At 38.5% G+C, this 16,922-nt stretch overlaps 1 protein-coding gene across 3 annotated transcripts; it reads left to right on the forward strand.

The window, feature by feature from the left end:
• The first annotated feature begins 6,241 nt into the window (after nucleotides 1-6,241).
• On the forward strand, nucleotides 6,242-16,721 carry nr4a2a (nuclear receptor subfamily 4, group A, member 2a). Of its 3 annotated transcripts, XM_038285628.1 has the most exons (9): nucleotides 6,242-6,495; nucleotides 6,856-6,957; nucleotides 7,108-7,982; nucleotides 8,306-8,435; nucleotides 8,619-8,782; nucleotides 9,091-9,293; nucleotides 9,456-9,634; nucleotides 9,721-9,885; nucleotides 14,655-16,721. In XM_038285628.1, exons 3-9 carry the CDS (start codon nucleotides 7,110-7,112, stop codon nucleotides 14,702-14,704), a joined length of 1,764 nt encoding a protein of 587 aa, XP_038141556.1. In that variant the 5' UTR covers nucleotides 6,242-6,495; nucleotides 6,856-6,957; nucleotides 7,108-7,109; the 3' UTR covers nucleotides 14,705-16,721. The 3 variants fall into 3 exon arrangements, with proteins under 3 accessions (XP_038141556.1, XP_038141554.1, XP_038141555.1); XM_038285626.1 differs by lacking the exon at nucleotides 14,655-16,721 and having other exon boundaries at nucleotides 6,284-6,495; nucleotides 9,721-11,164; XM_038285627.1 differs by lacking the exon at nucleotides 14,655-16,721 and having other exon boundaries at nucleotides 6,284-6,495; nucleotides 6,862-6,957; nucleotides 9,721-11,164.
• The last annotated feature ends 201 nt before the right edge of the window (nucleotides 16,722-16,922 follow it).

Here is a 16,922-nt window from a genome sequence, read left to right on the forward strand (position 1 = left end):
GAGGCTGAGCGGAAGCCAGCTGACGCAGAAGAACAGAAGAGTCCAGAGGCAGAATCCTGAGCAGGTGACAAAGCAGATGTCCAGACCAAAAGATCAGAGAGATGCAGAGAAACAAAAACGAAAATCCAAGCCGGGGTAGGTAAGGCGACAGATCCAAGGTTGGTAACAGGAAGAGTCCAAACAGCAGTACAAACACAGGAACAGGCAGAAACCGACCGGGACAGCGGCAGGCCAAAACTCAGTAATCCAGAGGCAGAAACAGGTCAGGATCAGGCAGTCAAAACACAACAGGGTACACTAGAAAACTATTAAACTTGGCTTGAATAGTCTCACACTGATGGCTGGAAACAGGCAGCCTAAAGAGGAGCAGGAGAGGTTGGATCAGAGAAGGGCAGATGAAACCTGGGCGAAACCAAGCAGGTGGAAGTAATGAACTTACATTTCAGTCATCAGTGCCAAATTCATTACAACTTTGTGTGTTTGGTTGCTTTGATTTTAACGATTTACTGAATTTAGGGGATAAGAACAAATGAGGCTGAATTTAAGCAATTTTTTTTTATTATGCCTTCCTCTACTTCATCAACCCAGGAGAAGTAAAATCCATCCCTCCAGCTACTTAGAGGGAAAAGCCTTGCAGCTTAGGAAAAGCCTTTTCCAATGTGCTCATTATCCACTCCCTGACACTTTGGTGCGGCCGAAGCAGCAGATTCCAACACAAAAAGAGATCTGCTGCAGTGAGACAATCAGAGCAAAAACCTCAGAGGAAACAAGATTGTTTCTGTGCAAACCTCAGACATCTGGTTTAAAAGGGAAACGGCATAAAATAATCACATAAGTGCATGCTTTATCTTCGGGACAATTGAAAATGCTCTGTCTTCTACTTTTAAGAAACAACCGACTGTTATGATCATATGACAGCATGATAGCCAGCAGCATTGGCACTGCTGCTTCTGTGAATCCACAGTCAAAATGATTACAAAGAGATTCAAAAATACAGAGTCCTCTCATCCTTTAATAATTCAGACATATTATTAATCAAACATATTTTGAAAAAAAAAATCTAATAGTTTGTCTGATTTTCATGGGGGCACAATCCAGCCAGCAATTGATTGTGGAACCAGGGACACCTGCAGCTTCAGAATACATTTCCACTTTCAGGAGGATTGAAAAAGAACAGAAAAACACCAGCGTGAGGAAATATTGCCCCACCGCATGAATATGCAGGGACTTGATACCAGCAGTGTCATTACTAATGTTGCTGCCAATTACAGAGCATGTCATGACACTGTGATTCATGAATATTCATCACTGACTGATATAGACAGCAGCAGTATGCAGAGGCCTCTATTCCCATTTTACTGTCTCATTGTGAATGGTGAACAGATACCTCCATCATGCCATGGAGGCGCCTTCCAGCTGCAAGACAAGCTGCTCCATAAGGCATTGCTAGTTAACAGTGTGTTATATAAAGGTGTATAAAAGTGATGAAGTGCTTCCTGGCTCTAAAGAGCAGGCATTAAAGCATATTAAGTAGACGTTTAGGCTTGTAAAGTGGGAATTCAGGAATGGAAGGAAGACACCGAACAAAGAGATGCCTTCAGGGTCGGGCTGTACAGTTATCAGAAAGTTTGAGACCTGCCGAAGGTTGGAGATGACACTAGTCTTGTGAGTATGGAGAGTGGATTTTCATCCTTGGATTAATTTTAAAAGAAAGTCAGCAACCCATTTATTATTCATTTTTTAGATTTTAAGAAAGAAAACAACAATGTGAGATAATTTATAAAAAGCGTAAAATTGTAGTAAGTCCCTTTTTCATCCTGATGTATAGGTGTATTTTATGAAATTGCTTATAAGTGAGCACTTTCATCTACTTTCTATGCTTGCAAGTACGTTTTCATAAGGGAGAGACAAAGGTGAAACAAGTCCAAAGACTTTCCTTTTAATTTTTACCTGTAAACAATGATTTCCTTTCATTTAATTTATGCATAGTCATTTTTATAAGGTTATTGACCAGATAGAGAGGAAACTTTCCATAAAATGTGTAAATCTCAAGTATAATTTTACTTAATTTAAGTTATAAAATGTGAAGACATGTTTTTGCTTAATTTATTCAGTGATGTTGGTTCTTATTGCTGTCTCTGTCAGTCTAGTCTTAAAATACAATGTATTAAACTATTTTAACTGTAGAGCATATATGATTTCTTGGAGTTACAATACAACATAGTTTACAATTAAATCACTTGAAGTCCTGTTTTCCAAATGTTCTTGCAAATAGATTAATGGTCAATACAAAACTTATCTTAGCAGATGACTCCTTATTAGACCAGGAAAAGTCAAAAGCAATAAGACTGAAAAAAGGAAATGCAAGAAATAATATAAGGTAAAAATGACCGAAACCAATTACCAGGACCTTTATATCCAGCAATAAATTTCAGGTTCTTTCTCTTTCAACAGGTCACTTTAATGGACCACAAATTTTAAACCTCTTGAAAACATTTTAAAATTCCACCTTTTAAAACATATTTACTTTAGTCAGATACTCCAGGGGCTTTCTCTAAGCCTCTCTGCTTTGCTAACCATCTGAAGAAGAAAAAGTAACTGGCAGAAAAATATGTGGCAACATGAGGTAATCAATGCAGTAACACAATGAAGAAATCACAAACATTTTAACAAAATCGTGTTGATATTTTAATTGCTTTTGTGTTCTTAAGGGTAGAGCTAAAGATTAAAAACGTTTAAAAATACCATATAATTTATATAATGTCCTGGTATATATATATCAATGCAATGTCTGCTACAGCAGTATCGGGAATATGTATCTCTGAGAAAGGTAAATTAATATTTGCACTTCTGAAACTGACTCTGAAAGAGCTTTTAATTATCCACAAAATAAAACATGTAGATTTTAATATTAAAATAGAGTAGAATAGAATATAAAATCCCTTTATTGTCCCACAATGGGGAAATTGTGCTGTTACAGAAGCAAAATATTATAGCAAAAGTGGTCACACAATGTGGACCTCAAAAAGTATTCAAAAATAACAGAATAAGTGAGAGTTAAAAAAAATGAACAAAGAGTTTTTTGTGCTGTACCATGTTTTTAAATATAAAAACAGTAAACTAATTATATACAAAGGAATATAAACTACTTGGTGTTGTTATAGATTTGACAAAAAGGATAATCCCATTCTATTAGTTGACCATAAAAATTGTATACGAACAATTTGGTACATTTGGAAAAAGTGTCCTTTTCATCTGCACCATTCTGCAGTTGGAAATGAAGTAGTAAGTTATATGATATAAAAATAAAGAAAGCCTCTAGTTATACATTGAACCCTGGACCCAGCTGTAAACAGTATTTCCATCTCTACTGTATCATGCTCTCTTATCTTAGACTAAAATCCCTTTAAATAAAGGTATCAGTTAGGGTTGGAGAGGTGGTACCCCATTTTACATGACACAATATGACTTGTATTTAGGTGTGTTAGGGATTTCACCAAAAAGTTGACTGCCTGTCACACAATGTGTGAAAATTAAATAGAGCGGTGCTGCTGGGGCAAGGAGCCCCTGCAGTTAAATCTGCCTTGGGCCCCATTTAGTTACAGGCTGGCCCTGCATATCAGCCAAATAGGAAACAGGATGAGCTGGATTGTGAAGCTGAAAGGTCTCCACCATGGGGTTTGTGATTGCCTAATTACACGTTTTGCATCGCTGTCAGATTTGCAGATGTTATACTGATAAACTGACAATCTCAGTTGGACCAAACACCAAACGGTGCTGATAGAGGACAACACAGGGAGGAAAAAAAAAACTAAAGGCAAATGACGTAAAGCAGTGACGTAAATTGAGGGTTGACACGGGAAGTTAACTTTGCATACAGGACACAGTTCCTGCAGTGAAAGCCACCCACATGAGCCCTAATCTCAAGTGAGAGCTGATCAGACATTAAAGGATTGAGTGGTGATCACCATTCACACCTTGCATGGATCCCCTAAAGCGCAGCCAACTGCTTTTTCAGCTGTAATTGATTCATGAGCAATGTTTGATCTGGACACGAAGAAAACCCTAAGACTTGGTTACATATAGGATCAGAATGAAAAAAAAATGAACAAGGAAAAAAAAGATAATCCCTTCATTTTCCTACACCTGCCTCAAATACTGAATAGATTTCCTAAAGTGAAAACATTAGTGTAAGCAAAGCTCTATATAAATTGTCCTTAACTGTGCATAATGATATTTATATATTATTTTAAAAATGTGTGTCTTGACATTTCCACCGCAAATATGTCCCGTATGAAGCTGGAGACAATGAGTACGAGATTTTTTTTTAGGTTTAAAATGTTGAATCAATTGCGCACAATATAACCATATCATAGCAGGTTTAAGCTGTCATGGCACACTTAAAAGCAGCTGGCCTACAAAGGGTGGTGTTTGTCCATTAACAATTCTTTTAAGGATTGTCACAGATTCTTAAAGGGTCTTTAGTCATATACTAGAACATATTAGCACACGGAAATGTTTATATAATTCGAGATCTAAACCCTTTCAATTTAGTTCTGATTGTGTTTTTAGGGTCAATTTTGGTATGCTTTTGAATTGGATGCATTAACTGTATATTCAGATTGAATAACACTAAGAAGGACTCTGCTAATTAGATAACCTCTAAAGCCTAAAGATGGGTTGGATTTCGCAATGGATTTAGGATTTTAAAGGGGTTGAATGCCCCATGCCACACTTTTCAGATTTTTGTTCACAAAAATGAAAAGACTAGCCTCTCATTTTCCTTACCCTTGAAATATATGTACCGCTTTGTGTTATTTTTACTGATGAAGTGTGACTTCAATTTTAAAAATGAAGTAGAATAAACACTTTTAAATGGCAATAAAAACCTCCAAAGACAAGGTTTGTGGTTTTAGGTTTACTGGTGAGAGTGCATCTTTGTTAACAATGGCTGATGCACAATAGTGTCCTCTAGAGGAGAGTGTTACAATTATATGCACCCCCTACCCTAACCTCTGCTCACAATGTCCCATTGTACTGTTAGTCTGGGTTGTTACTTTAAGACTGATGGCTGCTTTGGTTGGTTAATAAAGCAGCAGCATATTGTACCAGCAATATATAACACTGCTAGCTTTGCCATGCTGACTGTAGCATGTGGAGCCAACTCCCTGCACATGCACTCTCTGTCTGCACTCTCCCATGCTTTCACTGCACAGGCCAGAACCTATCTAGCAAGATTTAGGCCACTACTCAGCTGGCCACAAGGTGCTGGTGTAAGATTACTCTGAGATCAGTTTGTTTCATCGCTGCAGAACAATAAGGCCTGGAGATTATTTTGGCCACTGCGTCAACCTGAGCATTTTCTACGTCAGTCCATTCTGCCAACTCCTATCACACTTCCCTCTCTAGGGATTAAATTGGGTCCCCCGTGACAACTGGCTACAGGCCCACTAATTATCCCCCCTTCCTCCTGCAGCAGCTCACCGGTGCTATGAATAGGCTAGCTCCTCCCCATCTGAGGTCTAAATTTGGAACACAATTGAAAAGAGAAATTTCAGAAAATAACAAAGACTAATATTGAACCTTGCTTTATTAGGGCTCTTTATCACCCTTATCATGGCTTATATCTGAAATACTGTACTCCAATATACTTTAATCTTTATTAGTTTATGATTTAGAGGAAATTAAGTAAAGTCAGCATATGTCCCCTATATATGTTTGATTAAAAAAAATACATTACCTGCTGTATGTATTTGTTTTTTCTCTTTTGAAAGTCAAAATTGGATGGATGGATGGATGGATGGATGGATGGATGGATGGATGGATGGATGGATGGATGGATGGATGGATGGATGGGAAAAAGTTAACAAGTTAAAGATTTCTTTTTTTACATATTTGTCCAGATATGGACAAAAGTTAAATCAAAAATGAACTACTTTAATAATAAAATGAGAATCAACCAACCAAAAAATAAATAAAATAAATAAATAAAACTTGTTCTCCTAGGCTATCCAACAGGTAAGGCAGACATTAAATCCACATCCCGGGGCGGAGAGATGTCATCTGTAACAGGCATGACGCTGAGTCCAGAGCAGACACTAAGCTGGGTTCAGCCTCCACAACATCCTCTGCTTAGGTTCATGGGGGAAGAAGCGCAGAGGGCGCGCACAGCACAAGACAAACACACTCACGGGGAAAATTAGGAGCTGGGAAAGTTCCCAAGCGGATTGGTGGGCGTCGCTGTCGATGCTGATGACGTCGCGCCTCGAAACACGTGGGCCACGGCATCCAGAGCTCACATAAACAAAGCCACATTGAGGCAGGCTGGATAGTTGGAGCTGGAGTCGCTGTAAGTGCGCGGAGTCACACACAGTTTCACCGCTTGGCGCTTTTTGCCAAAGACAGCTCATGATTTGGAGATTTTAAACAAATTTGATGGTTACCTACTATATGCTTATCGTATGGACTGAGAGCGACGATCCTGATGTGAAAGAGGTAAGATCTGCCTTTCTCTTCTCCGAACCAGAAAACTGGCGCACTTGGTCCTCTCTTAGGGGCACCAAGCGATTTAGATGCTTTTCTTATTTTTTTACTGAAACTATATCAAATCCAGACTAATTCTGAGTTTAACTGTGTGTTACTATAACATTAAATTGTTAAACTGTTTTACGCTTTACAAGCAACTTGTCAGTCGTGCGTAAAGTTTGAATACTAAGCATCAAACTCAAACATTTTTTCTAAGCAGTTTAAGATGAATGTATCTATATTTGGCATGTGTGTTTTGAATTCTGATATTTCTCTGTAAAGACTTTATGATCCTTACATATTAAATCCAAGAAGTGTTTCTTTTTTTAGTGGAAGGTGCAGAAAAGTGGCGCTCTCTTAAAACCTGACATCCACACCACTCCTTTGCATTGCCTGTTTCAAGTGTCACCGGAAAACTGTCAAAAGCTTGAGGTAGGATTGGAATAAGTTATGTATTTTTTGCAAAACAAATAGAGATATATTGGATCGTGTTTATTTTGGTAGTGGGATGCAGATGAATACGTTTGTATGATTTCCATGTTTTTTTTTCTGAAAAATGAATCTTTTTCCTGGGTTTTTCAGCCATGCCCTGCGTCCAGGCTCAGTATGGATCATCACCTCAAGGAGCCAGCCCCGCTTCCCAGAGCTACAGCTACCACACCGCAGGAGAGTACAGCTGCGACTTCCTAACACCCGAGTTTGTTAAGTTTAGCATGGACTTGACCAACACTGAGATCACAGCCACCACTTCTCTGCCGAGTTTCAGCACCTTCATGGACAACTATAACACCAGCTACGACGTCAAACCGCCTTGTCTGTATCAGATGCCGCACTCTGGAGAGCAGTCCTCCATCAAAGTGGAGGATGTCCAGATCCACGGCTACCACCAGCAGAGCCACTTGCCTCCTCAGTCAGAGGAAATGATCGCTCATTCTGGGCCTATGTACTTCAAGCCGTCCTCACCACACTCCCCGAGCACGCCGAACTTCCAGATCCAGTCCAACCACATGTGGGAGGATCCGGGCTCTCTTCACAGTTTCCATCAGAACTACGTTGCGGCAACTTCACACATGATAGAGCAGCGCAAAAACCCCATGTCGAGGCTGTCGCTCTTTTCGTTTAAGCAGTCCCCGCCCGGTACCCCCGTGTCAAGCTGTCAGATGAGGTTTGACGGGCCGTTGCATGTCTCCATGAACCACGACGGCCCGGGCGCAGCGCACCGCGGCCTGGACGCGCAGAGCTTCGCTGTTCCCAGCACCATCAGGAAGCAGGCCGGCCTGGCCTTTCCTCACTCCCTGCAGCTCGGACATGGGCACCAGCTGGTGGACAGCCAGGTACCCTCGCCTCCTTCCAGAGGATCGCCTTCAAACGAGGGTCTATGCGCTGTGTGCGGAGACAACGCAGCCTGTCAGCACTATGGAGTGAGGACCTGTGAAGGATGCAAAGGTTTCTTTAAGGTGAGTTGAGAGGGGAAAAAAAGCAATCATGTATTTAAAAAAAAAATCCTCAATCGAATCAAACTCCCGCCATTTAAAATCAGATTATAAACACACAGCTGAACCTCAAAGGAGCACATGAAATATGGGAGATCACGCGTGTGTGTTTGCTGCTCTATTCCCTCATGTTAGTTCAGTCATGACGCGCAGATAGCGCTGATATTATATCGTTTTCATCTTTACATGTTTTATGTTGTGGAGCACCTCGTGCGTCCTGTGCACTTCTCATAGCCTATATTCTTGTCCAAACCGTGACATGGTTTCTGTATTTGATTTCTTTGCAGCGCACCGTTCAGAAGAATGCAAAATATGTGTGTTTAGCGAATAAAAACTGTCCTGTTGATAAACGCCGAAGAAATCGCTGCCAGTTCTGCCGCTTTCAGAAGTGCCTTGTCGTCGGAATGGTGAGAGAAGGTATGTTTTACATAAAAATAAATAAATAAAAATATCAGCTTTATTTAAACATGTTCCTTTTGTTTAATGAGAAGATGCACCTAAAGAAAGTTTGGGTTTAAATTTGCTTAGGTTGGTGGTTTGACGCACAGCAATAGGAGTATAAATCATTCTTTTTTATATGTGAAATTTCTCTGGACGCAGTTGTCCGAACGGATAACCTTAAAGGACGGAGAGGTCGCCTGCCATCCAAACCAAAAAGCCCCCAGGAGCCCTCCCCTCCTTCGCCCCCAGTGAGCCTCATGAGCGCTCTGGTTCGGGCCCATGTGGACTCCAATCCCTCCATGTCTGCTCTGGATTACTCACGAGTGAGTAGCCTAAACTGCGCTCTTACAGAATAAAGCATGAAATAACAGACTGGCGGCATTTTCCTGATTTATTCCCTGTGAATCTATCACCCTTGGAGTTTTCTGTAATCCATCGCTTTGACTCCAAACGTTTGCTTTTTTTTTCTTGGTTTGTTTTAGTGCATCACATAGGAACTTAATAAAAAGACATGAATTTAATAGTGAGCGGCTCTCTCTCTTTCTCCTCACTTGGAAATGGGAATTTGCAATTTCACGGATTATATATTTTAAGAGGACCTCATTAAGGCGCTGTTTAAATTAAATTCCAGTTTCAGGCGAACCCTGACTACCAGATGACCGGAGACAACACTCAGCACATCCAGCAGTTCTATGACCTCCTGACGGGCTCCATGGAGATCATCCGAGGCTGGGCGGAGAAGATCCCGGGCTTCTCAGATCTCCCTAAGCAGGATCAGGATCTTCTCTTCGAATCCGCCTTCCTGGAACTATTCGTCCTGCGCCTTGCGTACAGGTGAGTAATTGCAAAATAAACCTAAGCGGGCTTTTAGATAATAATTATTCAAGCTTCATTGCTCTTGGCTTTATTAGCTGGCCAATAATTAGAAAGGCTCTTAAATCCCCCCCTTCATTTATCGCCTTGAGTAATTAATGGCGTTTTTGTTTTTAATTGCAGGTCCAATCCGGTGGAAGGGAAACTTATATTTTGTAATGGAGCGGTGCTGCACAGACTTCAGTGCGTCCGCGGATTTGGAGAATGGGTGGACGCCATCGTGGAGTTTTCTTCCAATTTACAGAGCATGAACATAGACATCTCGGCTTTCTCTTGCATCGCGGCTTTAGCAATGGTGACAGGTGCGTAAAGGCGCATAGAATTAACGTTTAGATAAAAAACAAAAACAACCAACATTTTTTTAACTACTTTTGTTGTTTGCTTACAGAGCGACACGGGCTAAAGGAACCCAAAAGAGTCGAGGATCTCCAAAATAAGATCGTCAACTGCCTAAAGGATCAAGTGACATTCAATGGCGGCGGTTTGAATCGACCCAACTACCTGTCAAAACTTTTGGGGAAGCTCCCCGAACTGCGCACACTGTGCACCCAAGGTCTGCAGCGTATCTTTTACCTAAAACTAGAGGACCTAGTTCCCCCGCCAGCAATAATTGACAAACTTTTCCTCGACACCCTACCTTTCTAAGGTCGAAACCTCAAAGAACTTCCACAAAAAAAAAAAAAAAAAAAAAAAAAAGACTGTCTGAGGGGAACTTAACAGTGGTGTTTTCCTTAGTTGGATTTCGTAAAATTTATAATTGAACAACAGTTAATGAGAATTCATGAAATATAGATGAAAGATGAAGCTCAGATTTTAATCGCTACTAGGCCTTTTTCTTTCTTTCTTTCTTTCTTTCTTTCTTTCTTTCTTTCTTTCTTTCTTTCTTTCTTTCTTTCTTTCTTTCTTTCTTTCTTTCTTTCTTTCTTTCTTTCTTTCTTTCTTTCTTTCTTTCTTTCTTTCTTTCAACACAAGACAGTGTAATATATTCCATTTCTATATAGCTTATATGAATCAACAATCACATGCATAACACTGTATATTATAATAGAATACAGGATGCCTCAAAACGCATCGATTTATAACATGTGTACAGACTTTGTTATAATGAAAAAAAGACTTTCTCTACTTTTTTTTTCCTTTTTTTTTTTGGACTTGTGCCTATATATGTGTTTCTGACCGGATTCCCAAAAAGTCTCCAGATAAGATAACGCATGTTCCACCTTTCTGCTTTTTTTTTTCTTTCTTGTTCTTTTATAGGCACTTGCTGAGGTGATGTCTATATATAGAAAAATATACCGGACACTATGTAGTCTGCTAGATTTGATACAGATTGGTAGTTATGGCACTCCTTATAATATCTCATCATCTGTATAGAAAAACATGAGGGGACCCCTTCCTTCATGGTGTTTGTAAAAAAAAAAAAAAAAAAAAAAAAACAACGAAAAAAACTGTCAGACATTCCTTGTTTGTATGTGCTGTAAGTATTGTTGCTGTTGAATATAAGCGTTTCTATATATTTATTATTTCTATTGCCAGGAGCTACACTAAAGCATGGTGCAATTTAAACGATTTAAAAAAAATAACTCCATCAAAGTTCACGCTGAGCACGTTGTCTATGATTTTTTTTTAATGTCTTTATGAACGTCTAAGTAGCTTTGATTTAACACTTCTGGAAGCCGAAAGGGGAAAAAAAAAGTTTGTGATGTAGGCCTCGATCATTTTTGGCATCATGATGTAATAATTACAACTTGTGTAAACGCTTTCGATTCCGACTTCAAAATCTTTAGAGAGAAAGAAATATTTAATGTTTACAAATAAAACTTTGAAAACAATTCATCTGAAATGAAGCCAAATCCTCTTTACAGGCATGACAAACTTTGGTATATTTTCTACAAACTCTTTTCCTTTTTCAGTTTTTTTTTTCTTACCATGGGTTACCAACTGCGCTAACAGCATGTAAAATTAAAGCCAGTGTTTAGATGGTAATTTTACATTTTTGTATTTTTTATTTATTTCATTTTAATACTTTTTATTGATGTATTTTAAAACCAACTAACATATTGCTATTAAAACTGCGGACAATTTCCACACAATAGATGCATACTCATTATGTTTTAATTTTAGTGTTGTTTGATTTTCATCACTTCATAACGCGCTCTTTGGTAATTTTAGCGCACAGTGGTTTAATTTACGCCTCCGTGAAGCGACAGTGTCAATCAAAAATATTAGATCTGATTACGAATCTATTTAAATCAGTTTGCTGGAAGCTCCCTGAATATTTCCCACATTCTAATAATGTAAAAACTCATTGTATATTTAATAAAATAAAAGATTTAAATGTGCGTTTTAAAGAAATATCAAACATATTCAATCTTAAAATAAAAAAAAAACTACTTTTTTTTTTTTTGAGCTTTGAAAAATACAAACATGTGTTCCTTTCATTGCCATAAAAGTAGCAAAGTAATAAATAGTGTCTTTTAAACTAGGCCTATGTAATCATGTAGGCCATTAAGTGGGTGAAATTCCATTCAAAAACTTTGCCGTGTTTAAGTAAATAAAGCGCACGACTTAATGCACAATTTTTGAGGGAATAAAACAAGGAAAGAAGCATTTTGTAGTTAATTTTATTCAGATTTTCTTCTTTAAGCTGTACAGTTAATGTATAAAAGTGATCTAACCGGTTGTGAATTGTAGGAACTATTTTAAAAAACAAAGAAACATGTCTTAAACAATTCTACCCTTCACAAAGGAGTCGGTTGAATTGAGCTGTGGCGGAAAAAATATTTGCATTTATTTGTTTGTTTATGTTTGTGAAGCGTGCTACAAGCTATTTGGGCGAGATAACAAATATAACGAATTTGCTCTCGTCATTAGAAAGAATCGAAGTTGTTTGGCCTGCAAGTAAAGCGCTGTGTTTGTGGCAGCATGGTGATGTGGGGATGATGTCCTTCGACAGGAAAGAGACAACTGATCAAAAGAACTTCAGTCGACTTTTTTTGCTGCCAAATTTCCAAATTAAATAAACAAACGGAGTTCTGCCAAAGTAAATAAAAGCAGGAACGGTCGGCATTTGCACATTCGGAATTAATCACAATAACCAAGGCGGTTAGCAGAAATTACGCAGAGGTGCATGACGTGGAATTTGAGCATGAAGGCTGCATTTATAGAAGTGAAGTGAGAAGAAAAACTTTGATTTCCTACCTTTTGCTTTGTGCTTAAACCTGTGAGAACTCTATAAGCAGCAGGCGCGCTGGTCAGGAGCGACAGACTTAGAAATGTTTTTGGCCCGCCAAGGAAGCAGGTTTGGTGGTGGCAGCATCATGCTGTGGGGTCATTTTCTTCAGCATTGCCAGGGCTGACACAAATAAGACAGTTTAGATGTAAATCACACTCTATAGGGAAAAAAGTTTTACTCCTTTTTTGGCCATAATAATAATAAAAACTGAGTTTTAATAACTTTAATAAAATGCGTTTTTTTAAGTAGGCTACAAATAGCTGAAATGCATCCACTCTTGTCTTCACCTAAAAATTAACTGCAAAGTGAACGCGACATTATTTGTGGTATGAAACCACTCTGTATTTTAGGTTAAGACTTATATACCTTTAAATCTGGATTTTTCTCCAAACCTTAATTTAATTTAAAATGACATGCGTCGATTTAGAAAAATAAAGGTTTTAATAGAACAGTTGTCCTGCCCATTTCTCTTTTTATTTTATGATTTTTTTGTTTGTTTGTTTTTCTTAGAAAAACATGGATACATGAGTCGAACTTTACATTTGGTTTACATGCGAAAACGAGGAAATAAAAATGATTTAGATCAGCGTAAAAATAGGAAATAAAATGATTTAGATCAGCGTAAAAATGGCAAAGATGGTCGGATAAAAAGTAAAGCTTTGGCCGCTGTCACAGAGCGTCTCCCTCACGCTGTCAGCTCAGAGAGGAGACGCCGCGCAGGGCTCTGAGGCAAGACTTCTCCACATTTATCACATGATCACGGTGAAGGGAACAGCTTATTTTGAGAGATAATAGCAGCAGGCAATAAATTGTCTAAATGATTAGATCGTCAGCGTAAAAACGCTAATTCCAAGGCAAATTGGGATTCCGTTCAGAACCAGTTTGCTGACATTTAGCAGATCTGCTGGAAAGGGGGGCGCGGAGACAATGTCACAAGTTTCCCTTTGTTGACTCTAAGTACAGTTGGGGGTTTAACATGTCTATCTCGATACAATAAAACATGACTCATAGAGCTAATATTTCTGTCGGTATTCGTGCATAATTACACATCCCAGAAAGGTTTCTTTAAAATCATTGTGGACCCTGTTGATTTTTTATTCTTTTTTTCTTTTAACATCGGGGGAAGTTTATGCGTGACTATGTGAGCACCATAAACAGACAGACAAAAGGAAAAATGAGAATTGCTATGCATTCAGTGCACCCTGAGCAAGCAGGTGCACGAGTCCGTGTAGGAGAAGAAGATGCACTCTGCAGCTGCTGCTAAATGCCTCTTTCCACAGTGAAAAGCATCAAGTTAGAAAGCTGCATTTTTGCTACACAATTACAGCATCAACTCATGTGCATGCCCACAGCAAGCATTGAATGATGTTGCATGAAGCACATCAGTTGTTCCTTTTTTTTTAACTTATTGAGTTGTTTGTTCATGTGTGTGCTGCAAAAACTGTTTGAGGTAGTATTTCACTGATGAAAGTTTTTTTTTAATTGCCCCTTCCTCCTTTTTGATATGAGGCATTTGTACTGCAGATCATCCACTGCTCACAATTCATTGAGGTTGCATCAATCTGCAGTAAAGGTATTTTCTTTTAAGCAGCAAATAGAAACTCCAAGGACTATGAATTGATTTTTTTCCAATTGCTTAGATTGGAAAAAGAAAAAACAAACAAATAAAAAAAAAATCATACATTGCATAGTTAAATATTTTAAAGGGTTTATGGGATCCAAAATCCAAAATATAGTTTTTAGAAAATTCTAACAGAATTAAGACAAGTTAAATAATAAAGAAAAAGTTGTTTCCTTGCTGACTTCATGTATTTGAGCTCAATACTTTGTTTTATTTTCTTATGAATACTCACCTTTACTGCTGTACCACAGCAGCAATCGGCCTGTGGCGTTGCTGAGGTTTTAAATTATCTCAGGTTGCTTTAACAGCTGCCTTCAGCTACTCCACATTGTGGGGTCTGCTGTGTCTTCTCTTTGCCTAGGCAAAATCCATGGAATCTCAGAGGGACTTAGGTCAGGTCAGTTAAATGGTCAACTAAGCACAGTGGTATCTTGGTCATTAAAGCTGCTATTTGTACTTTCTGCAGGGTGGGCAGGTGCCAAGTTCTGCTGGCAGAATAAATCAGCATCTTCATAAAGCTTGTAACAGAGGGTACCATGAAGTCGAAAGCCATGCTGACTTTGGACTTAAAACAACACTATGGACCGACTTCACATGACGTGACTCTTCAAATCATCAAAGACAGTGGAATTTTAAAAGAGAACCGCAATCAACTTAGTGTTTGCATTTCCCCCCCTTCTTCATCTTGAGGTATATTTCTGGATTTAATGGAATAAATGTACTTTCATCCACAAGAGGTACTTTAGACCAATGAGCAAAAAAATGTTTTCCTCCTTCCTACCTGGTATGATGTTTCTGATGTTGTCTGTGATTCAATAGAGGGTTAAAATAGGGGATATAATAGTTTTACCTCCTGTCCTTGATACATCTCTGTGTGGATGCTCTTGAAAGACTGAAAACAAGCAGTATACACATTGTGAGTCTCCACAAACTCTTGACCAGGCTTGGCTTCAAAGTTTTGGTTAACGATTTCAGATGTTGCTGACTGTTGGACAGCTCACAGTTTTTGAAAAATCCGCTTGTTCTACTTTTTTTTTGTGAGAAATTGAATTTGGGTTTCTAATTACCTATGTCACAATTATCTAAATGAGCAGAAATGAATGCTTGACCAGTAATATACGTTTCTAATGTGAAATTCCTCCAAATTAACTTTAGAATAATTTTGATTTACTTCTAACAGTGTGATACCTTGAGATACATAAAGAATATATGAATAGGGTGTCAAGCTACAGAAAAGTTTTCTCACATGACATGTGCCACATTAGTGAGGTGTGTTTACTAAGTCGTCCTCTAATTTAATTAGAGAATAGATTTCATTGTAACAGGTTGAATTTTGATTAACAATTGCATCAACAAGCTTTTGCCAGCTTTTCCTTTTTGTTTTCATTGTCTTGGAGTTAAAATGATTCTGTGTTTTTTTATTTAACTCTGCTTTGTTTTCACTTTTTATTTTATTAATTTCCCTGCATCCTATGTGATCATTTAGTTTCCTCCCATTAAGTTTTCTCAGTTTTCTTAGCTCCAAGCTGTCATTCAAATCTGCAATCTGTTTTGAATTCAGGTCATCATTTCCCCAAGTGTCAAGTTTACTTTAGTTTCCTAAAATCCTCCAATTGTTATGCCCACGCTTTCCCTCCATTACGTGTAATTTCAATTTCAAAATCTTTCTAAAAAATATTCAGTCATGAGACTGTTAACCTGTTGCCTACATTTGAGTTAAGTTACACAATAAAACATTAAAAAAAACAACAAAAAACTATGAACAACCAAACTTTTGATATATTTAATAATGTATATATCTTACAGTACCTACCAACTATCCACAAATCCCTGAGGACAATAATTCAGTTAAATAGTGCATCAGTGTTTTTCATGGGGGCTGCATAGGTAGCATTGTTGCCTTGCAGCAAGAATGTTCTGGGTTCAATTCCTGGGGTCTTGTTGTCTTTCTGTATGGAGTTTGCATGTTCTCCCTGTGCATGCATGGGTTCCTCCTGGGTACTCCGGCTTACTTCCACATTCCAAAAACATGATTGTTAGGCTAATTGGATTCTCTAAATTGTCCTTTGGTGTGGGTGTGTTTGCATGGATTTATCTCTCGGTTTGTCTGTGTTTCACTGCAAAAGACTGGCAACCTGTCCAAGATGTACCCTGCCTCTCGCCCCAACACTGCTGGAGATCGGCACCAGCCCCACTGCGACCCTGATGGAATAAGCGGCTGAAGATGGATGGATGATTTTCATGGCTGGCATTAGAAGCTATTCCAAACCTTACAAACATACTTCCTCTCTCTCACCTCCTTATTTCATTATAAAAAAATAAATTTGTTAGAGATTTTGCTCTGCTGCAACTCCTGGTAGTGCCAGCACATTAAATAATAATTCTATGTATCTTTCGCTCAGATTTCACCCAGTGTCACATTTTTATGTGTAAACTTCCCCCCGGTTTTGTGAAGTGCTCTGCTGCCTGAGCTTGTAATAAAACATGTTTATTACACAATCCCATAAGCCCTGCCAAATAAATAAAATGAATGAATAACGAGCTGAGTGATGACCCTTCGGATACAACTGCCTATAGTTATAATACTGTGACTGATTCGTCACATTTTGAATGCCGATGATTGTTCGATAAATAATGCAAAAAGCTTATTTCCAAGCAGCAAGGCAAAGGCATAAAAAAGCAAACCACCTTGCATATAGATGGGAGGTGAGCTGTGTCTGTCTGTCTCAGCCTG

This window comes from Cyprinodon tularosa, unplaced genomic scaffold (genome assembly GCF_016077235.1).
Source record: "Cyprinodon tularosa strain WSP-4 unplaced genomic scaffold, ASM1607723v1 ctg212, whole genome shotgun sequence".
NCBI classification, from domain to species: domain Eukaryota; kingdom Metazoa; phylum Chordata; class Actinopteri; order Cyprinodontiformes; family Cyprinodontidae; genus Cyprinodon; species Cyprinodon tularosa.

What these genes read in the sequence shown, in the direction of transcription:
- nr4a2a (XM_038285626.1), top strand. Translation starts at nt 7,110, where the DNA reads ATGCCCTGCGTCCAGGCTCAGTATGGATCATCACCTCAAGGAGCCAGC. An exon ending in CTGCTCTGGATTACTCACGA is followed by an intron (nt 8,783 to 9,090) that starts GTGAGTAGCCTA and finishes ATTAAATTCCAG; the next exon opens with TTTCAGGCGAACCCTGACTA. An exon ending in GGCTTTAGCAATGGTGACAG is followed by an intron (nt 9,635 to 9,720) that starts GTGCGTAAAGGC and finishes GTTTGCTTACAG; the next exon opens with AGCGACACGGGCTAAAGGAA.